General features: G+C 41.4%; 1 protein-coding gene across 2 annotated transcripts; it reads left to right on the plus strand.

The window, feature by feature from the left end:
• The first annotated feature begins 5,351 nt into the window (after positions 1-5,351).
• Positions 5,352-23,606, plus strand: LOC131251678 (alpha/beta hydrolase domain-containing protein WAV2). 2 transcript variants are annotated; one of them, XM_058252550.1, is made up of 8 exons: positions 5,352-5,672; positions 9,798-9,833; positions 9,928-10,006; positions 10,124-10,178; positions 10,275-10,391; positions 18,105-18,269; positions 19,552-19,789; positions 20,135-20,252. In XM_058252550.1, the coding sequence occupies exons 1-8, from the start codon at positions 5,426-5,428 to the stop codon at positions 20,194-20,196; spliced, it is 999 nt and encodes a 332-aa protein (XP_058108533.1). In that variant the 5' UTR covers positions 5,352-5,425; the 3' UTR covers positions 20,197-20,252. The 2 variants fall into 2 exon arrangements, with proteins under 2 accessions (XP_058108533.1, XP_058108534.1); XM_058252551.1 differs by lacking the exon at positions 20,135-20,252 and adding an exon at positions 23,255-23,606 and having other exon boundaries at positions 5,354-5,672.
• Positions 23,607-25,888: the final 2,282 nt, after the last annotated feature.

A 25,888-nucleotide genomic window follows, 5' to 3' on the forward strand; every position in this document is an offset into this window, starting at 1 on the left:
TTTTCCAAGATTCCATCAGGTTGATGGTTGAAAATCCATTTCATTCACTTCGTGGTCAATGTCAATCAGTTCATGGTCAATTTCATTCACTTCATGGTCAATCTTAATTAGTTCACGGTGAATTTCATTAACTTCACAGTCAATTCCATGCATTTCGGGTGAATTCTAGCGAATTTCCTTCACTTCATGGTCAATTCCATGCATTTCACGGTGAATTCTGGCAAATTCCCTTTACTTCACGGTCAATTCCATGCATTTCGCGGCCAATTCCATGCATTTCGTGGTCAATTCCCTTCACTTCACAGTCAATTCCATGCATTTCGCGGTCAATTCCGACGAATTCCCTTCACTTCACGTTCAATTCCATGCATTTCGCAGTCAATTCCCTTCACTTCATGGTCAATTCATGCATGGAATTGACTGCGAAGTGAAGGGAATTGACCGCGAAGTGAAGGGAATTGACCACGAAGTTCATGGAATTGACCGTGAAGTGAAGGGAATTCCCCACGAAATGCATGGAATTGACTGTGAAGTGAAGGGAATTGACTATGAAGTGAAGGGAATTCACAGAAATTGACCGCGAAATGCATGAAATTAACTGCGAAGTGAAGGGAATTGACCGCGAAATGCATGGAATTAACCGTGAAGTGAAGGGAATTCGCTGAAATTGACCGCGAAATGCACGGAATTGACCGCAAAGTGAAGGGAATTCACCGCGAAATGCATAGAATTGACTGTGAAGTGAAGGGAATTGACCATGAAGTGAAGGGAATTGACCGCAAAATGCATGGAATTGATCGTGAAGTGGAGGGAATTCGCCGGAATTGACCGCGAAATGCATGAAATTGACCACGAAGTGAAGAGAATTGATTGCATAATGAATGGAATTGACCATGAATTGAAGGGAATTCACCGCGAAATGCATGAAATTGACTGGGAAGTGAAGGGAATTAACCGCGAAATGCATGAAATTGACCGTGAAGTGAAGGGAATTCACTGGAACTGACTCAAAAATGCATGGAATTGACTGCGAAGTGAAGGGAATTGACTGCGAAGTGCATGGAATTGACCATGAAGTGAAGGGAATTCACCGCGAAAGGCATGAAATTGACCGTGAAGTGAAGGAAATTGACCGCGAAATGCATGGAATTGACCGTGGTGAATTCCGGTGAATTCTCTTCACTTCACGATCAATTCCATGTATTTTGCGAAGAATTTTCTTCACTGCATGGTCAATTCCATGCATTTCGCAGTGAATTTCGGCGAATTTCCTTCACTTGGCAATCAATTCCCTTCACTTCATAGTCAATTCCATGCATTTCGTGGTGAATTTCCTTCACTTCACGATCAATTTCATGCATTTCGCGATCAATTTCCTTCACTTTGCCGTCAATTCCATGTATTTCGTGGTCAATTCCGGCGAATTCCCTTCACTTCACGGTCAATTCCATGCATTTCAAGGTCAATTCCCTTTACTTCACGGTCAATTTCATGCATTTCGTGGTCAATTCCCTTCACATCATGGTCAATTCCCATGCATTTCATGGTTAATTCCCTTCACTTCGCGGTCAATTCCGATTCGATGCTAGTGTCGTTGATCGCTAGAGGTGTGGTAGTGCCGCCGAGCACTTTTTTTGTTTTTTTTTTATGAGTCCTACGTGGGTCCCACTTATACTTAAGAACACTTGTATTTAAGGTCCCCCACACGCCCAAACACTCATCTTCCTCTTTCCTAAATCCTTTCTTCATCTCCTTTCCTAAAACCCTCTCTTTTTTGTAAAACTCTCTACCATATTCTCATCTTCCAAACACCTCTCTTTTTATTTATACGACCATCTTCTCATATTCCAAACACTCTTCAACTTTTAAATACCTCTCTCTTCATCTTCCAAAACTTTAAGATCTCACGTTTATTAATGCATCCACATCCTCTCAGAAAAAAGAATGCAAATAGCCTTGAGTAGAATAGAACATGGAAGATGTAATGTGGTAGTAGGATGGAGATTATATGGAGATTTAACAAAGAAAATGGGTGAAAATAAGGAATATGAATGATAGAGATGAGTTCTGAGGTATAATTGGGTGTAAGGGAGAGAACCGAGTGAAATTGATAAAGCATGGGCTTTTTTGACCCGTGAAATGTTGTCCGTACAAGAGGGGAGTATTCTTGGAAGGTAAGAATAAATGTGCCGAGTAAGGTGCGTGGCCCACGAGTGGGTCGTACAGTGGGAAAAAAACTCCCCTGTATTCTTTGCAAGCTAAGTACGGAAGCTTGTCGGACTTAGATTATCAAACATCTACTCCAATAGCACAGATCAAAAGTAAAATTCCAACTGAAAGTGCATCTTCCAGGTCACAGCAAACCAAAAGTCTGGATTGAGGAATAACTGGGCCCCACTTGTCATATATTAATCTTAGGAAGCGGATTGGATGGTGACCCAACACCACCCAGCCAAGTGGTGTTGGTCACCGTGGGAACCACTGTGATGTATTTGTTTTAAATCTAGGCCGTCCATCCATTTTACCGGCTCATTTTAAGGCCCGCTAAAAAAATGCATCACATCTGAAACTCAGGTGAATTGCATAGGAAGCAACGGGGATGATGACACCCACCGTTGAAACCTTTGTATGGCCCACTTTATTTATTTATTTTTAAAAAAAATTATTGATTTATTATTTTTTATTATAAGGTGCGTAATTGGAAGCCAAAACTTTGTGAGCCCCACCATGATACGTGTTATATCTATGCCAATCATTCATTAGTATATATCATTTTAAGGTAGGAGTCCAAAATTGAAGTGGATTTAAAGCTCAAGTGAACCACACTATAGAAAATAATGAAATTTGAACACTAACCATTTAAATGTTCCTGTGGTGTGGTCCACTTGAACTTCAAATCAACCTTGCTTTTGGATGCTTGCTTTAGAATGGTATGACCAAATGATTGGACGGCATGGAAAGACATATACATCTTGGTGGGACCTATAGAGGCCTCTCTCATATTTCGATTCTAAAATTTATTATTGTCATGGTCATATAGCTTCCCTTCCATCCGAAATTCTTTTGGCAAGTAATTAATGTTAAAAATTATAAAACATATTAAAATTCATATAGATACATCCAACTGAATGGGCTCTTAATTGTGGCTTGGTCCACTGGAGCTTTTGGTTTGCTTCATTTTTATGCTCATGCCATATAAAATGTTTTGATAAAATGAAAGGGCACTTGAATAACATATGCATCACATAAAGTCAATGTTGCCCCAAGCACACTTAGCTGGGTGGAGTTGGGTCACCACCCAATCTGCTTCCGAAAGCTCAAGTGCACTGCGTTGGGATGCATATTTTACATGGTATATAAACATTTATTTTTCAAGATAACAGTGGTTAAAGAATCTAAAAAATAGGTAGAAATAAAACTTATGTAAACCACACCACATGAAATAGTAGGGATTGAATGCCAACCATAGAAAACTCCGTAAAATACACAATTTTTTTTTTTTCCTTCCGTGGAATACACTATTTCTACATATGATTTATTTGAGTGATAATTACTCACATAATGGTTGGGATAAAATAGGCATACAAACATAGTAGCTGGCTCTAAAAAGCTTTCGCTTGCATATGTTTTTCTTCTCACTATTTTATATTTTGTGTGAGTTTTGTATCCATATGATTTTTAGATTTTTGCCCTATTGATGTCTTGGGAATAGGATGGACAATGTGGATTGCATACTGATGCTAACAATAGCTATGAGACGATACTCTATGAGCTCCACTATGATGTATGCTTTTTATCCATAACATTTATCCATTTTTTTAGATCATTTAATGAATGAGCCAAAAAATTAGGAAAATTCAAGTCTCATGCGGACCACGCTGTAGGAAATAGTAGAGATTGAACGCTTACCTTTAAAGCATTATTAGGCCATAAAAGTGTTAAGTGAAGTTGATATTTGTGTTTTCCCTTAATTCAGGGTTTGTATGACCTAATCAACTCGTTGGATGGAAAATAAACATTATAGTTGGTCTTAAGAATTTTTTAACAAAGGGCCTTCAATCACCATTGTTTTTTTGATGGTGTGGCTCACTTGAGATTTAAATATGTCTCATTTTTATTTCATACCCATTTTTTTAATTTAAATATAAAATTAGATATATGGAAGGATAAAACACATATCTCATGGTGGAGCCCACAAGCATTGTCCGATAGCCACCTTGCTATTGATGCTACTGGCAGTGTCAGTAGGCAATATGTGTCCGTGGATTTATGACTAGGATATCTATAGCTCGTCTGTGTTGGAGTGGGGGGCTAGTAATAATTTGTTACTATGGCTAGAATTTGATACTCTAGCTAAAGGTGATGGAAGATATGGCATGCGTGGCCTATGATAATCACAAATTGAACAGTCCAAATTATGGTACAGGGTGTAGACATATCACGACCAATTAAATTTATTTGATTACCTAGAGGTGTGTACAAGTTGAACTAAGTTGAGCTGGGCACAACTCAACTCGGCTCGGCTCGGTTTGGTCAACAGGTTGGGCCAATTCGAGATAGGATTGAGCCGAGTTCGCTTGTGCAACATTTTTACAAACACATGGACTACACCTTCAAAATCTTACTATATGTAAATAGCATTAATGATTTTATAGACATTTCATCAAATACTTTCTAAGCAACATCAAAATCAAGAAACACATCTTCTAGGTAATATAAAAATCAAGTAAAAAAGGGTATTTGTTTCATATGCATACCTTCCTTGCCACCGGCCACACTTTGTTGAGTTATTTCATCAAAAAAGGGTATTTGTTTCATATGCATACCTTCCTTGCCACCGGCCACACATTGTTGAGTTATTTCATCAAACATGTAGTGAGCAACATCAACATCAAAGTAATTGAGTCACTGAATTGGTATAATGTGAGTTCGATTCAAGTTGGGTTTGATCCAAGTTGAGCTCGGGCAAGCTTGAACTCGGTTCAAAATTTTTCCCAGCTAAAAAAATCAGCTTGACCCAGCTCGAAGTCAATTTCGAATTGAGTTGAATCAAGCTTTTTCGAGCCAAGTCGAGTGAGCTAACTCGGTTCGCGTACAGTGCCATGATTACCAAACTATCCAATTGGAGGACCATTAATGGACGACCAAAATTTTAAAAAACTCTTACGGCCCTGTTTTCACAAGCAAGCTTTCACTGTTAGGATTGTTTAACCAATCAGATAATTGGCCTCTGACTTGGCCACAGACCACAGTCGTCTGCACGATCTAATCGGTCTACTTGAGTTAATATATGCCACGTGTACAATTACGAGTGCCCGCGTATCAAGCATCATCGCAGCCAGAGTACCATATAGCCCCTCTTCCTCTTCCTCCGTTCTTCTTCAACTCAGAGAAGGGAAGAGAATAGTGAAGGGGAGAGAGAGAGATGGTGTCATACCTAAACGCAGCGCTGTACGGATTATACGGACTGGGAGGGATAGTTGTGGCTGGTGTGGCTCTTCTGGTGGCTTTTCAGGAGAAGCTGGTGTATGTTCCAGTCCTGCCGGGCCTCACCAAATCCTACCCGATCACGCCCGCACGTCTCCGCCTCAAGTACGAAGATGTGTGGCTGAGATCGTCCGATGGGGTCCGCCTCCATGCCTGGTTCATCAAGCTCTTCCCCGAGCATCAAGGTACCGCATTTCTACTCGCAATGGAGGGCATTTTCGTAATTCTCTTGATTATTTGGTATGCTTTCATTGCATTTTGTTTGTTTTAGACGAATTTGAGCTAGGGCTAGGGTTTGAAATGCGATTGAGGTTATTTTCGTAGTTCTGGCCCTTCTTCTCGAAGGCGGATTCGATGAATTTTGGTCATTTTGGTAATATTCTTGAATCTCGAGGGTCTTCTTTTTTCTTCCTGGTAGTTTGGATGATTTGTGCTAGGGTTAGGGTTTTGCATTTTTCCTTTTGGTATTTTTTGAGGTTATTTTGGTAAATTTCTACATTCTCGGGGCTGGTTTTGGATAGTTTGGACGGATTGGAGCTAGGGTTAAGGTTTTCCGTTTGGCTTATTCGCTAATTTTGGGATTTGATGTCTGAGGTCATTTTAGTAAATTTGTTGTTATTAATTTGATGGGGTTGTGATTTGGGAAATTGGAGGGGGGTTAGGGTTTTGGGGCTTTTGTCCATTTTGGTTTTTTCTGGGGGTTTTGATTCCTTTTCTCGAATCCCTTGTTTTGTAATTGAGATCAGAGGCTATTTTGGTATTTTTATCGGCTCTTTGTTGGCAGGGTGGTTTTTTTTTTTTTTTTTGTGGGGGGTTGTTTTTAACTGGCACTAGGGTTTTAATTTTATCGTTTTATTTTTTCCTTCTTTCATAGAAATTTGAATTTATTGCTCTTGATTGAGGAAATGGTATTTAGGTTAGTTCCTGATTGAAATATAAAATGCAAAATGCAAGTACGTTATGCCACACACATGGCATACACTGATGTGATCGGAGACATTCATTCAGTTGGTCCTACATTGAATTGGCTATAGACCATAAACTACATCGTTTGGACGATCCTGAACCTGTTGGCTTGGACATATGGAAAATATTAGCCAGAAATCGCTCATATTTTGTGAGAAAAAGTTCATTTATGGTTATGGTAGTCTGATCAAGGAAATTTTTGGTTAGTGGATAATGAATGGTGGAGCCCACGGGATGCATGGTTGTGATCTTCAGGGTGTCATGTGCAGTACAGGATATGGAATCACAGCAATCGAAAACCACTCGAGGCATTTGGTGTTATTAAGTAGAAGATTTGGAGGAGTATCTTTGATCCTTTAGGAGTAGCCTGGGTGATGCCAAAAATGATTGAGTAATTCTTTCTGGCATGGCAAGGAGGTGGCACGGGTCAGAGTAAGAAGCTTTCATGGCGACTGTTCAAAAAGAAAGAAGAGATAGCTGTGTTTGGTTGAGTTGGATAGAATGTCTATTCAGTAATAGGATATAAAAGATACTATGGCAATTGACTTCACAGTAGGATTGTGGGAAATTTGGAACGAGTGAAATAATAGAACATATAGATACAGAGAGGGATCTCTTGACAAGGTCTTCCAAAAAGTTAAAAGGGATGTGATTTCATGGGCCATTGGCTTAAAAGTGTTTTGATGTGTTGTTAGAATGATTTTGAAGGAATGTGGGGTTCCAATTCTTCCTTGTTAGGGAAGGACCAATGTAGTTAAAGCAAGGTTTAGAGTATCATCCAAAACTAGTACACATTGCCAGAATAAGCCTTTGTCTGCAAACGGTGCTGAGCATCCAGCCTCATGATTTATTTATAAAGAACCAAAGATCAAGTGCATTGAAAATGTAAACTAACTTTATAAGTATACTTGTCGCTTAAACAAGCAATTCTTCTCAAACTCATACAAGTATATGCATCTATTGGATGTGGAAAAAAAGGGAAATTAAAAAACAGAAGTATGGGAGTGAAAAAATAAATAAAACAAAAAGAAACCGTCCTCATCTTTATTATTTTTATTTGAAAGGTTACATAAATATTATTAACAAGGCACCACGAAGGTGACAAAGAATACAAGATTAAAAGCCCCTACCAACCCTTGGCGAAGACAGGCAGCCTCCTGTATTTATCGGCACCGATGGCTGTGAAACACATCATTCGTGTGTGCTTCGATTGCCACGGTGTAAATCTCAGGTGACCTGAGCCTCTTCCCAAACTCTGCGGTCATGGTGTTAGCGGCATTCATCTTTAGGGTGCAACTTGGGCTTGATGTACACGAGTCCTTCCTCGGTCTTGAAGGCCTTAAAAATCTGCTCAAACCAACGAAAAGAAAGTTAAGAACAATCGGGTGTGTTGCCCTGCCTGATGATGTAAAAAGAAACAGATAAAAAACCATGTGAAGAAAGGAGTAAGGGTGTTGCCTATAAACATTGCCGATGGTTGACCTCGTTTCAACACTTGAGGTCTTGGTATCGATCCCTAGCGGGGGTGGCTAACATGGAGTGTGTGTACTGACATGGGTGTGTACTAACAAGCTAACCCAAAAAAAAAAAAAAAACCCACCTCAAAAGCTCCAAACACTGCCAGCAACTCATTCTCTTCAAAAGAGCAAGGGATGTTGCCTAAAAGGGGGCTAAAGAGCCCTTTCAATTGTCGATGGTTGCTGACTTTTGTCCACTCCTCTCACAATCTCCTATGCACGCCCCTTCCTGCATTCATTGAAGTATGTGGGTCATGGTACAAAATATTCAGCCAGAGCTGCTGGTGTATAAGCTGGGAGTATCGTAATGGAGCAGGTGAATCCACCTTTCAGCTATGACAATAGTATTTGTTGCCCTCTTTCTGGGAAAGTAGTCACTACCTGGGTCATGGAAGATACTTTTTGTCCAATAAACTAGCTAAACTTATATTGCATTTTGCACTTTTTTGATTGAGGCCCAACATATCCCCTTCGGTTATCCCAATATTTTAGTTGTTGGACTTTCCCGTTAATATTTGGGTTGTCATATCCTTTTAATAATTGGCAATTTTCAAGCAATAATTAGTCGGTTAGGAATATCTAATTGAACAGATTCTTTGGACATACTGATCACATTTAGGATGTATCAGATGAATCATCTAGCTCATAGAAAGATCCCTCATAAATGTTGGCTAGGTTTAGGGTTGTGGCAATCTTCTTCTTATCTTCTTCTCTTCTTCTCCTACTACTATTATTGGGATTGGACAATTTTATAGATTCAAAATTGATCCACTGATTCAATACAAAAGATTCACTAATTCAATGCATTTTATGCTAATTCATCGGGAGTGAAGGATCAATTTAGGCATAAATCCTCATGAGTATCACATGCATGTCGAAATTCTCACCATCATTACTCAATCACTATGACTTTTGAAGTATGGTATCTTAACAATATAACCCAAAATGTATAATCCAGATCTCACTTGTATCGTGCATACAGAGATGAAGTCTTGTCCAGACACTTCAAACATCCAAATGTTGTTTAGGGTATCTGCTTGTGATTAAAAAGTTCTCATGAACCTAGTAGATCTCGAACATTTGGATCCATTACCCTTATTATTGGGCAAGGCGTAACCAAGCTATCTAAGCTAGAATTGCCACTTCACCATTCAAGCAAGAGAAAAAAAAAAAAACTCATTTCCATCTCTGTTCAAGGCTGCCTTTGCTACCACTGAAAATTAACATTATTCAATTACTATGGCAAACAAACAATACATCTGTTGCTCAAGCTGTAGGTAAAAAACTCTTGTTTGTGCCAGGGTATCCAAAAACGGTTATGTAACGGCTGTTACATAATGGTAATGGTAGGTACCATTATGTGTTACGGGGCTATAATGCCCGTTATGGAAAAAATGGCCCGTAATGCCATTACATTAAAAAAAAAAAATGGCTGTAACTGTCCGTATAACTGTTACTGTTATTGAATACCTTGGTTTGTGCACTTCCATCTTGCTAATAGTTGAGAAAGAGTGATGCAATCCTGAGACACCCTTGAAGACTTTGGTGTTGTCCGGCCAGATTCTCCAATTTTCTGGAAGAAAAACTAAGAGAATATGTCACAAGCACTTTGCTTGGTTGTTCCCATTGGTCAGCATGGTGCTTCCCATCACAAATCGGATAATGGCAGCATGAAACTGCAACATGAATATTAACTAAAATATCCTGTTTCTTTGCTATCTTGCCAGTCATCCTTCTTGTTTATTGGTTGGTACCTATATCAGATTCGATCATCTATTCTTCATCTTATTTAAGATATTGAGAACAGTGATGTTGCTTTTATTGCAGGTCCTACCATTCTCTTTTTTCAGGAAAATGCTGGCAGTATCCTAGTGGCTTTGTTTTTTGAGGAGCTAACACTTGGCGTTTTAATGTTTAATTGGGTTCGGTTTCTTTTGAAAGTCCTTTACTCCTGCAGATATTGCCCACCGTCTTGAATTTGTTCGTGTGATGCTGCAGAAATTGCAGTGCAATGTATTCATGCTTTCTTATAGGGGGTATATTTCTCTTCCAGGATCTTAAAGTTCAAATCTTGTTGCATTTTGATGGTCTTGATAGTTGGACTTGTGGTTCATGAAACCAAATGAGATCATGTTTCTTGATTTGTTAAACAGATATGGGGAGAGTGATGGCTACCCTTCCCAACATGGTATTACTAGGGATGCTCAGGTCTGGGTCTCTGTTCGAAGCTTTAATCATTTCTACATATGCTGCTTACACGCTAAATCATGTGTTTAATTCACTTTTTTTTTTTCTTGTGATCAGGCAGCGTTGGATTATCTGGTCAAGAGGACTGACATTGACACAGCCAGGATAGTTGTTTTTGGAAGATCTCTTGGGGGTGCAGTTGGATCAGTTCTCACACGAAACAATCCTGACAAGGCATTTCTCCATTAAACTTGCTTAAAACCATGTATCTATGATTAAAACCTGCTAGGTTGGCTGAGGACTAAATGGAAGTAGCTGACCTTTCTCCCAACTAATGGAAATCCTTCTCTTCATTATTTTTAACCTTCATCATCAGACTAGGCTTTTTATCTATCATATCTTCTGTTTATTGCTGGCACTTCCTGTGGGTTTTGAAACCTTCATTGGCTTTGATGTTTTTGGCTCTACTTTATGAAGCAAGTATTTTCTTTATGTTATCCTCAAAGAAGCAATCTGTATCTATGTGAAGAACTTCTCTTTTTACCTTCCATTGACCAAAAAAGTATTAATGCTTTTAAGAGTGTTGATTGCTCAGTCTCATCATTATCTTCAATGATCTCTTTGTTGATGTAATATAAACATGCCTTATATTGACCATCCGTTATTGGTAGTAATTACAAATTTTAACTCAGGAATTATTTCCCCTGTTTGTATACACAGTGAGTTCCTATTTCTAACCTTTAACTACACATTCAAAGGTATGTTTCTTGTCATCCTCTTGTGATCAAGCGTATATTTGTTCGTTTCATAAATTAGTACAGAAGCATTCTGAAAATATTGCCATATTAACTCTATTCCACTCCATAAATTGCTAGTGGGCGTATATATGATGTGTATCACTTTATTATTAGTGGCGGCAATGGTTTGCGCTCGTGTGAATTGAACAGTTGGCGCATGCAAAACAAGGAAGACATCTGGTACACACAAAACAAAGGATAACAGTTGGCACATGCAAAACCAAACTCATGAGGTAGAGAGTCTAGTTACGTGATTTGCTGCAGCGAAGAGTGATGGGGATTCCAAATGCCGGTCTCGAAAGTGGGAAGTGAGAGAGATGATCTACCTCAAAATCATGAACAAAGACGAGGGTGTGAAGAAGCTCGGACCGGCACTGAAGTGAGTAAAGGAGATTATCGATCGATGTCAATCATGGGTATGAAGTTGAGTGGGCGATTGCAGTTGGGGTGGGAAAGGAGGGGGAATGGGGATAGGAGTTGGGTGAGAGGAGTTTTGAGGGGAGAGGGTTGTGATGGTGAGGGTAGGATGGGAAAGGGGACTATAATTGAGGGAGCAGAAGAAGGAAAATGGGGCTCGACTGTGGGGAGGTGTGGGAAGGAGGAATTTACCGAGGGAGGAAATATGAAGGTCGGAGGTGGGAAAGGGTTGCACTTTATTTAGGCCTTGTACCTGAGCTCCCCACCCTTTTCGTGGAAAACTTCTCAGAGAGGTGGATGGAGCTTCATTTCAAAAGGGTGTTCGGCATTGTTGCTTCGGTGAAGGAGGTGGTGGTCCTATGGCTAAAAGGGGCATGGAAGGCCCAAGGCCATTTGTGGACCTATAGAAGATTGAAGAGGTTCCCTTTGCAATTGTTACATTGAACGAGAAAAGCTATGAAGGGAGAAGGTAATCGATTTAAAAGGCCCGATATGGACTGAAGATGGTGAATCAAGTAGCTACTAAGAAGTTGTGGAAGGAGGCTCGGGGCTTGGCCGGGAAGGAGGGGGTGGTGGGGTTGAGAGCACAAGGGCTGTGAAAGAAAGGGACAATAGAGTGATGATCGGTGTCTCCTACAGGGATGTGGTGGCTAAGGTTGCACTTGGGACGCAATAAGTAGGAGTAGATGCAGAGGAGGAACTAGAACATGGAGGGATGACTCTAGTGAGGGCTCATTGGTGAGAGACTGAGAGTTCACCCAAAGGTGGTGGAAAACGCCTATGGAATGCTTTAGTGGAGCTTGATGGTGCTGTTGAAGGACGATGCCTCCATCGAAGAGGTGAAGGGCTAGCTTGCCAACTGCGGGGCAGTTAAAAAAGGTGCATGAAAACTCAAACCATTCACAGAAAATGAGGATTGGATCTCTCTGAGCCTGCAAGTTAAGGTGCAAGTTAAGGTGGAGTTGGAGTCCTCATTGCGGGGCCCTTTACAATGACGAACCAATGGTGCAACTTTGCATATAGGTTGATGGATCGTCATTTGGTTGGGAGGCATGGTCCAAGTGTGGGAGATGCCATTAGAACTTTGGTTGAGGCATCATGATGGTTGGCTCGTGCATTGGCGAGGTTGCAGCTGGAGATCTAATGACGGAAGGAGATGCAGAGGTCCGGATGGTGAGAATATGAGGAAGAAGTTGATAGTGGTGTGAGAGAGAATTTGTAGCGGGAGTCAGGTTTAGAGAAGTCGTCAAGCTCGGAGGAGATATTCAGACGGAGGAGGCAGGGGACTAGGCACTTGGTGTTGTCTCTGATAGTAGGCTCGACATAGTGGCAGCGACATTAGGTGACACGTGTTCCTTGATTGTCAACTCAAGGGTGAGGAATGCTAGTTGTATATCAAAGAGCCCCCCATGTTTTCCTAGAGAGGCTTGAGACGGGTGCCTCGTGTGTCCCTCCTGCCTCGTGTGACACTATCTTTCGTGGCGGATCATGCGGCTTGGAACACCAATCGTTGTACATGTGAACCTTCCTCCTTGGATGTTGCTTGAGGGAGGCTGGGTGACGTGTTTCCTAACTGTCAGCTCAAGGGTGAGGGATGATAGTTGTGTGTCAGAGAGTCGCCCACATGTCCCTGGAGAGACTCAAGACAAGCGCCTTAGGTGCCCCTCCCGATTCATGTGATGTGACACTATTGTTCGTGCAATTCATGCGGCTTGGAATAATAATCTTCGTACATGCGAAGCTTCCCCCTTGGATGTTGCTCGAGGGAGGCATACTTCTCGAGGTTGAGGTAGTTGAGTCTGACTCCAGTGATTGAGGTGGAGGTGGCTTATGCCCTCTCTGTGACGGTGGTGCTGGAAGCCAGGTAGGGAAGAGATACAATCATTAGCGATAATCACTGGGGGAAGTGGGGATGTGAGCAATGGTGGATGTTTTCAAGAACGTGAGCTAGGGATGGGTGGGCCCGTTAAGGTGGAATATCATGGAGACTAGGGCTATGGGGGGATCCTTAGGAGGGTGCTGGATGCTGGTATGCTGTGCCAGGAGCGACATGGATATGGGCATCACTGATGAGCATGCATGGCTTTCCAGTATAGATGCTGAAAACGGGGATGGAAAGTACGCAACGACTAGATTAGGGAAGTGTTGAACCATGTGGGAAGGATGGTTGGAGTCACTTTCGGTGATTGTGATGAAGACTTTTATGCTCTTTTCCAGTTTATCGAGGATCGTAGGAGTCAGAAGACAACCTATCTTACATAAGAAGGTTCAAAAGTCTCCAAAAGCCTAGAACGAGCTGGTACGTCTCGCACATGATATTAATTACGATTCCAATTGTATATTAGATGGGGCAAGGAAGGGGAGATCAGTTACCAAATGAAGTTCTTAAGTTGGAATATTGGGGGGTTGGGGTGCAAGCAGAAAAGGGGGTAGATTAAAGATATTTGCACTAAGGCGATAATGTTCTAGGAAATTAAGATTCAAGCAATTGATAGGAAGTTGTTGGATTCCCCTTACGACATCAACTCTAAATGTTGGGTGGCCATTGATGTTTTTGGTTTTGCTGGGGGAAGCGTGGTCATGTGTGACTCAAATGTTGGGGCTAAGGTGAACTGGTGGGAAGGAAACTTCTCCGTCTCAGTGGTTCTGAAGGGCGTGGCAACTGGCTTCTAGTGTTTGTTCACGGCTATGTATGGCCCAAATTTTGCATTGAAGAGGCATACGTTCTAGGTAGAGCTAAGCTCGTTTCATGGTAGGTTTGGGTTTCCACGGTGTGTGGGGGGCGACTTTAATGTGAAAAGGCTCTTTGTATAGGGAGAAGGCATGCATTATGGGCAGAACTAGTGTTGAGGGTGATTTGCTCGAGAGACCTTTCATTAAACAGGAAGTCAAGGCTGTTGTGATTATTACATAGGGACAGGGCTTCAGGCCTTGATGGCTTCCCTCTGGCATTCTTCCAGGTGTTCTGGGAAGTTGTAGAAGGTTATGTTATGTGTTTCATGTTAGAATTCTTTGAGAGGGGTCGATTATTGGTAGGAGCAAAAAGCTTGAAGGACTTTAGATTGATCGACTTGATTAGGAGGGACTATATAAGATCCTTGCCAAAACACGAAATTTCGAGTGGTCGTGGCGAGTGTCATCTTTAAGAATCAAGATGCGTTTGTTGCAGGTAGACATATTGGACAATGCATCATTGATAGCCCATAAATGCATTGACTCTAGGTGCAAGGATTGAAAGGAATTGTTTGTAAGCTGGATGTAGGGAAGGCTCACGATCATGTTGAATGTAGCTTGTTGGACTAATGTTGGGCCGATTGGGTGGCAGGTGAAAGTGGAGAGTTTGGATAAAGGGGAGTTTATTCATATGGCTAGGTTCCTCCATGGGCTTCTTCAAAAGCTTCAGGGGCATTAGGCAAGGGGACCCACTCTCTCCTCTTCTATTCTTGGTGGTGGCAAGAAGCCTTGAGTAGAATGTTAGAGAAAGGGTAGGTGGTTGGTCTCATTCGATGGTTTAGGCTGACAGGTTGAGTTCGCCGTTCTCCCATCTTCAGCTTGCCAATGACACCATCCTTTTTTTTTTTTTCTTTCTTTCTTTTTGCGAGGTTGATGCAGCTGTGTTGGATAAGTTGAGAATGTTAATTAGATGCTTTGAACCGGTGTCAGATTTAACAGTCAATATTGCCAAGAGCGAGTTATTGGGTGTCTGAATGCCTATGGAAGAGGTCGAGTGGATGACAAGGGTCTTTGGGTGTAGCATGTGAAGTTTCCCTACCAACTTACCTTGGGCTGCCACTATGTATAGGGATGCCAGCAAAGCATTTATGGGACAAAGTAGTGGAAATGTTTGAAAGGAAATTATCAAGATGGAAGAGTAGAATACTTGTCTTTCGACAGCCGGCTAACTCTCATCGAAGCAGCTTTATCAAACATACCCTTGTACTTCATGTTCCTTTTTTAGATCATTGAAGTTTGTTTGGGTCAGATTGGAAAGGTTGAGGCTCAATTTCTTTTGGTAGGGGTCGGAAGGAAAGAAAAGAAAAAAATCATCTCTTCGGTTGGGAAAAGGTGTGTTAGCCTTTGGAAGAGGGGGAGCTGGCATCAAGGATTCCTAGAAGATGAATCATGCATTTTTGGGTAAGTTTTTGTGGAGATTGGATTGAAAGAGGGTGCTTTGTTGAGAGAGACTATTGCAAATATGTATGGATGCTAAGACAAAGGATGGCAAGTTAGTGGTTCTTCATTATATTGCATCAAGGGTTTGGAAGGGGGTCACTATCTTGAAGTCCAGGCTTAAGGAGGGATTTGGGTTCTCCGTTGTCAATGAGGTGAAGATCCATTTTGAGAGGATGTGTGGGTTGAGGAGACTCCCCTCCGGACTAGTGTGCTTGTCTCTAGAAAGTAATATTGCGGTGACAATAGTTTGGTCACCTCCTTGCCGTTGGAACTTGCTTGACAAGGAAGTGGAGGAGCTTGCATTGCTTTTGAATTGCCTCCAATGCTGCTTTTTGGTGAGGGGGGATCGGGATAGGATGGTTTGGCTAAAGGACAAATCGAGTCCCCTCTTGGTTTGCTTTTTCTATAATATGCTTCGATCTCCGTGGGGGGAGCGAATGTTTCGTGTGTGGTACTATGGTGCTCCTTTGAAAGTTGCTGCTTGTAGTTGGTTAGTCGAGAGGAAGAGGTTCTTGACTACTGACAATCTTCAAACAAGGTCAATGGTGCTTCACAACGTGTGCATGATGTGCTTGACAAATGCAAAATCAGTTGATCATCTTTTAGTCATTGCCCGCTCATTCGTGAGGTGTGGACCGGTTTCCTTAGGTTGTTCAAAATATCGTGGGTGGTGCCAGAATAAATGGGTGATCTTCTTATGACTTGGCATGGTGTTAGACTTGGGAAGCAAGTGAGGGCAACTTGGAGATTGGTCTTGTTGGTTGGTCTCAGGGCGCTTTTGTGGAGAGGAATGGAAGATGCTTTCAAAGCGAGGGCAGCTCAGCAGTGGAGGTCTTTAGCAGGGCTAGGCTCTTGTATAAATGATCTTATGGAAGTAATTTTTCTTTCCTTTTTGGGATGTAGTCTTTTGTGCCACTTCAGTGCTGTTCTTGAATTAAATTGCCACTATCTTTCAAAAGAAAAAAGAAAAAAAGAAAAGAAAAAAGTTTGCACTCGGGTCAAGCTTTGCTGGAGTCTGACCTGTTTTCGCCTGAGTTCCATGCCCAAACCATGCTCATTCAAAAAGGTCACGCAGCCTTGTTGGCAACTGCTTTTTTTTTTTTTCCCATTCTAAAGTTCATTGAAAAGGAGTTGTAATGGGTATCTCTAGTATGCATAGCATTTTATTGGTTTCGGAAGGGCATTCTTGTGCGTAAAGAAGGCATCTTCTCTCTTTGTTTTATGAGGGTATTTTTGTCATATTATTATTATTATTATTATTTTTCCAAATGGGCATCTTCTCTCTTCACTTCAAGTTTCAACGTCTCGGCTTGGGGTATGAGTATGTCGGGGGTTGGGTCAAGACCGAAGCAGCCTAGGTCTGGCTGGTGGTGTATTTACCGGCTCTCGCTATGTTAAGTGGATTCAATCTGAACCTCACCCATTATCAGTCCTACTCATTTTATAGCATACACAGCTGTCATCAAAGTTGCACAAGTATGGGTAAGACTGTCAAATTCGACACATCGAGTGTCTGATCATAAGACTGTGTGGTAATTCAGAATTTTATTTTGTTCTATCAGCACAGAAGATAAACCATAATAAGCAAGCTGTCATCAAAGTTGCACAAATATGGGTAAGACTGTCAAATTCGACACATGGAGTGTCTGATCGTAAGACTGGTAATTCAGAATTTTATTTTGTTCTATCAGCACGGAAGATAAACCATAATAAGCAATGTATAGAAGTTAGAGCAATAGAATCCATCCCCCTAAAATTGTCAGTTTTTGTGGTTTCGAGTATCAGAAATGTCCTGTGTGAAGCTTCTAGATCTTGTTCCACTTCCGTTGCATCATTCTGTTGGCAAAAACTGCAGGCCTAAGCCTGTTCACCTAACTACCAATGATGTATAATCATAAAAATGCTGTCCAAAACCCAAGTGGATTTGCCAGTCAAGTTTGGCTTTCAAACTCAGTGCCAAATTTGTAGAGAGTTTGTCTATAAACAACTATAAAATTCAGTTAGACGTTTCAATTGCTTGTCCTCCCTCATCGTCATATAAGCCTGATCCCAACTAATTGGGATTGGCTACACGAATCCTGTTCCGCTTGTCAGGATTCATGAGTAAAAGTTGTGGGCCTTGTGGCGGAAGTTCGATGTCGCCTACCAACCTGCGAAACACTCCTTTATTCAGTCAACGGTTAATCCCTTAAAAGAAGCTGACACTACAGCAACATTATTTGCAATGGCCTTTTTGGTAAAATTTTGATACACCATGGACCCCCATTTCTACATTGAATTCAAACACAAATGTCTATTATTCCATTCAATTTGATTTTCAGTTAGTGATTACATTATTTAAATGTTGTCTTTCTTATGAATGCGTGTATAGATTTAAAAGCTTAGGGCTGTCAATGGGCCAGGCACCAGCTGAGTAATTTCAACATTTTGAAGATGCTGGGCCCAACGCATCGAAAGCTTTAAAACTGCTTAACATGTGGAATTCGTTGTTGTCCTCTTACCATTTTAGTAACGGCTGTGGTGTTGATGTTGGTGATGATGGTCCAGTTCTGAATTACAGGTTGCTGCTCTGATAATGGAGAACACTTTCACTTCGATTCTGGACATGGCTGGAGTGCTACTGCCCTTCCTGAAGTGGTTCATAGGAGGCAGTGCTTCTAAAGGCCCAAAGGTTCTCAATTGTCTCGTACGCTCACCTTGGAGTACAATTGATGTTGTTGGCGAGGTGAGAGGGATATTGGGTAAATTGAAGCTTTTGCTTTGTCCTGTAGGCATCTTATTTTATGAATGTGTTACCTAGATGTGGTACTGGTGCTAAACAGTCTTGTAGTGTCCAGCTTGTCTAGAGAAATCTAGGCAATGGGGCACAATCATACAAGAGGCTGAAGAGAGGGTGGGAGGGAAATTGTCTAGCGCAATCAGAACCATTAATCCGTTTTGCCAATCCTAGCAGTCCATTTGTTTTGAAATTTCCCCATTGAATGCAAGCTGTTTCTCATTTTTCTCTCAGCTTTTTCTAAGCCATCTAGTTTCTTTCTGATGACGTGACAACTAAGATTTCCAAGCATAGTATTAAAAAATGGTTACATTGTGAATGTAAACCATTATGTAAAGGAAACAATCACCCCCATCATGAGATGTGGGGCGAATCAGTTCATTATGAAGAAAATGTGCCAATATCTGCACCATTACAGGCCGTAATGACCAGAAAGGGGCCATTTTGAAAAGCTCTATTTTCAAAGTTCTCTCTTTTCCACTTCTTCCTTCATTCAACCACGAAGGAAACATAGAAACCAAGTAAAAACCAGATGTAGGACTATTTTGAGGATCGAAACACAATTTGAGTGGGATTTGACGAACCGGAGTGGAGTGGACCATTTTGGGAAATATCATAAGGTGGTAAACTATCACCTTAAAAAAATCATCTTTGTTTGTTGCATGTATGCCTAACGGCCCTAATCCACCAAATCATGTTTGATTTGTGTTCAATCAAGCTTATTTGGTCGACTTTCAATAGGTCAAGTTGACACTGCCTGACAGACTGCATTCTTACGAAAGAATGGCTCGTTTCACCATCAAATACATGTCCAAAACCAAAAGAATAATTGATATTCGGAATCCTCACATTTTTAAAAGAAATTTACTGATAACTTCTGAAAATTTTTCCCCAGATTGGCCCATACGCCCTGTTTGCCAGCAATGAGCAATCCCTCCCCCTGTGTTGTAGCTGCACCATTTCCCTCAGTTTCTCTCGCTTTTTCTCTCCCCTACCATCTCCACGTGCCTTCCACATGCCATAACCCTAGTAGAACATAACAAATCCAACATTACTGTTATGCATTGGGCTGTCCAAGGTGTTGGACACACATCCATTTTGATACATGTCAACCTCAAAGCATTCCTAAAGACTGCTGTGTGCCCCCTTGTTCCACAGGTTATGCCCATGGTTCTTCTCCTGAACGACACTGTACACTTCAATATTGCTAATGTTTAACTCGTATTTGCAGATCAAACAGCCAGTTCTGTTCCTCTCTGGGTTGCAAGATGAGATGGTTCCACCATCTCATATGAAGATGCTCTTTGACAAAGCAATAGAACACAACAGGAGGTGTCTATTTGTCGATTTTCCAACTGGTATGCATATGGACACATGGTTGGTTGGAGGGGACCGATATTGGAGGTCAATTCAGCTATTTCTGGCGCAAAACCTTCCAGAGGACAAGACAAGTGATGGCCATATTAATGGTTAGAAACATAAATCTCGATCTACCTGTACTAGCTCTGTTAATTCCTTTTGCGTGATTTTTTAAGCTCATCAGCTAGAAAATGCGTGGTTCTAGAAGCTCTTATCCTTGCTTTAAGAACGAAAGCCTTCCAATTTTAATGTAGGACTAGTTTAATACCCTGTGGGGCCACTATAAAATTTACTTGCGTCCCTACATTCTAGTTGGGGCCCACGATTGGTGATTGGAACTGTTCATCTGTATGGCGTTGCTTGTACCAGTTGGACAATTTTACGCTTCCAATGAAAGGGCTTTGCTTGAAGAATGTGAAATATTTGGCCTTTTTAGTTTTTAACTCTGTTTGCAGGTCACGACGGAGCCTACCCGAATATCCATCCAGTGGATGTTTTCACCATGGTCCATCCATAGTGGAGCCCACAGGGGAAATGGTTCTGATCATGGATAGTGGGTCCCACATATTGCTGGAGTGGCTGATTTCAGGTAGTCTGTAGGATGCCCAGCGTTTTCTCCCTTTTGTGAAATAAGATTTAGACCTTGAACTTATCAAGAACCTTGACCAATTTCTAATATCTCTTCTATCTACAAAAAAAAAAAAACAAAAAAAAAAAACACTTATTCTTAATCGATATTTACACTTGTCCTCGATCTAAATTTTGGTTTCTACTTAACTGGTAAGAAAATCTTAATCTGTATTTTTCTCTCTTTCAAGATTAGAGAAATGATCACATATAAACACTGTTTATGAAACCTTCACATACAGCCCCATCTTTGCTGGCAACATGCCACTTGCGTAGAACATTCAAGCTGTTAATGACTGAAAACTATATATTGCTTTCCTCTCAAGTACATGAATCGAGCCTGCAAGGCCCCAACAAATCTACTGAAAGCCCACTGGCTGATATGCCAAGAGCATCTCCCAATGATTAGATTCCCAGAATAAGAAGGGCCTTCCATGTACTACCCATTTCTAAGCACGATCAACTTCTCTAAGTTAGCCTCCACCTCCCCACAGGTGTGATCATTTTTCAGTGGGCTGCCAATTCCAAAAGGACACCGTACTCTCCCCCAATTCAGACAACTCTTTTCCAATCCTGAAGAATATCCCTATAGGAGAAACCTGTGAAATCTGTAGTGGCAAGAGCTCAGAGCCTTGGATGCGAGCCTGCTGTTTATCCAAATCACTGACGCTGGTTTTGTCTCAAAGATCTTCTGTTGCTTCCATTCCAAAGTGACCCTGTAATTGCCAAGTCACTAACTTACGAAGGACTTCCACTTTAGCTTGAAACAGACTGGTGGACCAAATACATCACCTCAAAGAGGGACCGTAAGAGGGCCCAATTTATCCCAAACAAAGTGAAGAAGTGATTCCAAGTGGGAACAGTCTCCTTGTCTTTTTCGCACATACAAGGGAGCGATAGCTCTGCCGCTTTTTCGGGTTCTCAATACTAGGGATTTGATTTGATGTGGCCAACTAGGTGAAAGCTTTGACTCTTGGCAGAGTACGAGGTCCCTACGGGGGTGTTTGGTTCGTAAGTTACTTAAGCTACTTGTGCCTCAAGTAGCTTATCTCGGTTTCTACTTATTAAGCTGAAGTGATCAAGTAACTTTAAGTAAACTTATAATTGATCTTAAACTAAACTTACTTATCTCAAATAAGTTATTTATCTACTGCTGTAAGTAGAAAAAGTTAGTTCTTTGGTGATAACCAAACGGGCCTGTACGTGTTAGCATGCGGATAGAGAGCTCCATTGGAGGAGCAAATAACCCCAAAGAGAGAATTGATAGTGAAAGTGCCATCGGTCCTTTCACCCTGCTAATCTCTCCACACTTCCAAGCTGTTATCTTCTTGATGGACCAATTTGAAACCAACCACCTGACCTGATGGCACCCCACAGGAACCCAAAAGGGCTCGAAGTGAATAAAAGGCAAGTGCACTTTTTTGCACCTGCCCAATCCAACACAGACAGAGTGAGCTCCTCCCTTGAGGCCACCTCTGCCGTAGCCCTTGTACCCCCATTTACCTGAAGAGCTGAAACCGCTTTAAAACACCACATATCATCCGTAAGATCTCTAATCTGATCAAGAGAGGCACTGCTCATGATAAGTGTATTCTACGGATTGAAGATGGACAACTACTACATCTGGTTTGCCATCACCAAAACCGCTGATGTGGCCAATATCTGAAGCCCTCTCTATAAGCAAACTCAAAACTCTTGGACCCCATAGTAGAGAAACAGGGTAGGTCCTCTTGTCTAAGACCATAAGAGCTTGTAATACCATAGTTCAAAAACTCAAAAAATCAACTCAAGTCAATGTCTAGCCAGGTTGGGTCAACTTGAAGACTCAACCGAGTGTTTAATTGACTTGACTCAACTCGATATTTTAATAACTGAGCTTTTATTATTTAATGCATTTAAAGACGTTGAAAATGGATAAAATAATTAAAAGACCCAGGGGAAACACAATTGTGCATTGTAATATGGTGGTAACATGTAGTTGCTTTTATAGATGAGGTTGTCCCTTTCATTCTCACAACTAGCAATTTTAGTCTCGGAAGAAAACCCAGCTGATTGGGCCAGTCACTCAGTCGAGTCATAACGAGTTGGCTGGAAAACTCAAACCAACTAGACAAGTCTTGTCGAGACCCGACTGAGTCACGCCACTCGGCAAGTTTCCAGAAGACGGCTCAAAATCCCAATGAGTCCAGTTGACTGCCAATTTTTTATTTGACTGACTGAGTTTTAGAACGATGCGTAGAACTGCTAGAATACTGGCATTGCTCAACTTGCTCTTCTCCAGATGATGTGCTTATTCGCCAATCAGATGCCATCTAGGATTTGTCTCTCCTTTCTGAAAGCTCTTTGAGAACAATATATGATATGGCCCATCATCTTTATGTCTTGCCAAGAGCCTCAGCAAGAATTTTGTGCATGCTCCCAAACAAACTAGTTGGTTTGAAGTCCTTGATTTTCAAAGCATTATCTGATCTTCAATAGAAATCAGTCTCTCTCCTTTTGTACTTGTCCTCAGCTATCTTGAATATGCTAATTTCTAACCCTTTTGCATTCATGGAAAATCATGTTGAAGGAGGAATCATTGGTCCCTACTCCCAAGCCCTCAGTACATGGCCTACAACCCTGTGGTGCAGTGGTAGACTCACAAGAGTTTCAACACGAGATCATGGGTTCGAGGAGTTATATATATTTGCCGAGGCTCGGGACCTGATAACTCATCCATGCTACAGATGGTATCCCTATCCGTGGCCGTGCCCATTGGATAAACAGTCTGGTCACTGGGTCATGGTCTGCACACACATGGTATCTCTGCATGTCAGCGAGCTATATATATTTGCCGAGGCTCGGGACCTGATAACTCATCCATGCTACAGATGCCTAATAACAGCCCTAGTATTCATCGAAACAGTGTTCAAACTTTCAGCTCATGATTGTTTTTCATCGTCTTTCAGATGCAGATGTGAGGTGATCAATGACGGTTTCTCTGATCAGAAGCATAAGAAGTGTCCCTCCTACTAAGATCATCGACCATTGAATCTGCAACTGTCCAAGCTTTATACGAGGAGTTGCTGCTGTAGGCGGGCCACACTCAATTCAGGTAATTTTTACCATTCTTTGTTGGTACAAAAATCAGGAGCTGCTGAAAATTTGTAATAGTCGCTAGAGCTGTATACTGTACTTCGAACCTGTGCAAGTATCATATCTGCTTTGTGACATAGATGCCAAAAATACACACACTTGTTCTCCGAATCAACATCCGCCATTGTAATTTGAGCTTGTGCAAGTATCTGATCTGCTTTGACATGCCCCACCTGTGTGAGATAGTGATCCAATGGTTAAAAATCGAATCAGTTCATTGGGGAATGGTATGGTCCTGATGCTGTGGGATGTGTGCGGTGTTGTGATGCCAATTGTCCGTGGTTCGGTGATCTGAACCATTATTGATCTGATGGGCCGTGGCTGGGACGAGTGCCCCATGGTCTTTGAGGTTGGAAGGTTGCGGTCCTTTCTAGATCCGCAGCTTACCAATATTTGATTAGGAGGAAATGTTGATGGTTCAGAAAATCAGCCAAGATTTTGGGTGGCTAATATCGCCCAATCTGGAAGATTTTAGGGCGCCTGTGAACCATGATGGGCCATGGCATGGATGATCTGGTTCACTAGAAGGTATGGTCTGCATCACTGAATCATAGGCCCCAATTGCCCTCTGGGCTATGTATGCACATTTCTTCCACTGGCCATCTGATGAATGGTCTGGATCACCATTCCATGGCCCGCATTGGTTCTGCCCACTAGATCGTCGAGGTTGCTGAATTCGACTACGCCAACAATCGCATTTCGAGGCTGCCCACAGTGGGAAATCAAGCTGGTCCACAGTTTAGGTGGACCATGCATTTGTGTTGAATCTGGACCGCTTGTTATCATCTGGGATGAGAACGTTGATATGCTTATGGAATGGGGATGGTTTATAATTATCCACTTATAAATAGTACGTCTGTGGTTTGCATGTAGCTTAAAGGAAACCCTCAAATCATGGGCCCCATCGTAGATGGGTCATGGACCAAAAACCTCTTTGGCTAGGTTGGTGGGGCTCTACTGCAGGGTTGTGATGAAAAGTAGTGGGTTTGTAATCCAACGAATGCAAGTCCATTAATTGTGGGTTAGGAGTGCCAATCAAAATGATTTTCTGTTTTGACCTATCTATAGTGGGCCATGGAACTTTGCATGGTTTAATTTGTGTTATGTACAAGGCATGTGCAATGGACAGGATTTTCTGATGTGGTGACTTACCTGAGTTGTAAGTTTTTCTTATTTTAAGACTGACATCCTACCGTGAGCTGGCACAATAGATGTATGGAGCGTATTTCATATAATCATTGTATGCTTGCTACACTGTTTTTGTTTGGCACAGGTGGCTTATTAGCAGTACAATTAGGCCCATTTGGATACCATTACTTTTTCTACTTACAATTGTAGACAAGTGACTTATTTCAAATAAGTTTGGTTTATGATTAGTTATGAGTAACTTTTTTACTTGAAAAGTATTAAATCACTCTAGTTAATTTTTTTTTAGCTTTACTTTTTTTCACAAGTTGCCTTTTTCATTACTTGATGAAGAGAGTTATTATGAGAGACGAAAGAGAGGAGAAGCTGATAAGTATATTGTTTGCCAAACATAATCTTCTGAATTAGTAGAAACTAAGATAAGCTACTTGTAGAATAAGTAGCTTATCTTAAGCAACTTATGATCCAAATGCCTCCTTAGAGAGCACAGGCTACTTGCATTAAAAAAATCATCTTGCGTGCTAGTAAAATTTCAAGGGTGCATTTGGATGATAAGTTACTTTAAATAAGTCACTTGTGACTTTGCTTATCTCGGTTTCTACTTTATCAACAAATAGCATGTTTGGTTGGTATGTTTTTTTTAAACACCTTGCCCAAAAAGCACATTGGTTTATTGAAACACTCACTCTGATAATGCCGAGATAGTGGGGCCCATCTTAATGTATGTGTTATATATCTATTCTGTTTTGCTTGCTCATTTTAGGGTATTGGCCCAAAAATGGGCCATATCCAAATCTCAGGTCGACTACACCACAGGAAATAGTGGTCATTGAACACCCACCCTTAAAAAATTCCTAGGTCCCATCATAATTTTTATTTGTCATCCAACTTGGTGATAAGATGAAGGGAAAACACAAATATCAGCTTGATCCAAAACTTTTATAGCTCTTAGGAAATTTTTAATGGCAGGCGTTCAATGATCATGTTTCCTATTGTGTTGTACACCTGAGATTTGGATTTGCCTCATTTTTGGGCTCATGCCCTAAAATGAGGGGGGCAAAGAGGATGGACCACATGGATAATACAACACGTGCATCAAAGTGGGCCTACATCACCCCTTGACTGAACGTGTTGGTATCCTACCTAGACGGGGATTGCTAGGTGAACCCAACACCACGTGCCTAGGGTTCACCGTGATGTTTCTTAGAAATCCATTCATTTTATCAGATTATGTTAAGAAAAGGGCCCAAAAATGAGGCAGATCCAAAGCTTAAGTGGGCCACATTAAAGGAAACCATGGA

Source organism: Magnolia sinica, chromosome 7, assembly GCF_029962835.1.
Source record: "Magnolia sinica isolate HGM2019 chromosome 7, MsV1, whole genome shotgun sequence".
Taxonomy (NCBI): Eukaryota; Viridiplantae; Streptophyta; class Magnoliopsida; order Magnoliales; family Magnoliaceae; genus Magnolia; species Magnolia sinica.

Coding starts and splice junctions, on each gene's coding strand:
- LOC131251678 (XM_058252550.1), top strand. CDS start 5,426: ATGGTGTCATACCTAAACGCAGCGCTGTACGGATTATACGGACTGGGA. Junction 5,673..9,797: donor GCTCTTCCCCGAGCATCAAG/GTACCGCATTTC, acceptor CTTTTATTGCAG/GTCCTACCATTCTCTTTTTT. Junction 9,834..9,927: donor TTTTCAGGAAAATGCTGGCA/GTATCCTAGTGG, acceptor TTACTCCTGCAG/ATATTGCCCACCGTCTTGAA.